This window comes from Penaeus monodon, chromosome 21 (genome assembly GCF_015228065.2).
Source record: "Penaeus monodon isolate SGIC_2016 chromosome 21, NSTDA_Pmon_1, whole genome shotgun sequence".
Taxonomy (NCBI): Eukaryota; Metazoa; Arthropoda; class Malacostraca; order Decapoda; family Penaeidae; genus Penaeus; species Penaeus monodon.
The window spans coordinates 24,445,984-24,446,397 of record NC_051406.1 but is presented as its reverse complement, the minus strand read 5'-3'; the positions used below and the strand labels follow the sequence as shown (position 1 = coordinate 24,446,397).

Here is a 414-nt window from a genome sequence, read left to right as displayed (position 1 = left end):
CCTGTTTCTCCATTCCCTCTCTCTGACCCTACTTCTCTTACAGTCTTTTGTGTATTTACCTATCACTTCCTCCCTTCTTCCCTCTTTACCCCTCCCCACACTGTCTCTGATTTACATTTATTCCCCTCTCTGTTTATCTGTCTACCTTAGCTACTTCTGCCTCTCCTCTAACCTTTAGTTTTTCCTTCAACATACCTTCGGATCTGGCAATTGGCGTCTTAACACCTCATTGACCATCTGTAAGAAAATGTTTTTATTAACGATAGTTAATGATGGGTTAATACCATAGTCACACTAGTCCCGTGAGGAGTTATCTTTACCTGGTAACAATGTGTTAAGCAAAGTTATCAGAAACCGCAATTGCTGTTACTACGGACAGTAAATATGAACTTGGCAGTGTTTTGCAAACGATTG

The 414-nt window shown here is 40.6% G+C and overlaps 1 protein-coding gene across 1 annotated transcript in view; it reads right to left on the bottom strand.

Moving 5' to 3' along the window:
* The window catches only part of LOC119586372, a gene marked incomplete at its 5' end in the record, with an annotated part of 9,783 nt that overhangs the window by 1,567 nt on the left and 7,802 nt on the right, over nucleotides 1-414 (bottom strand). The window contains 1 exon segment of the mRNA XM_037935084.1: nucleotides 196-237. Within this exon segment, the coding sequence (XP_037791012.1) occupies nucleotides 196-237 (42 nt within the window).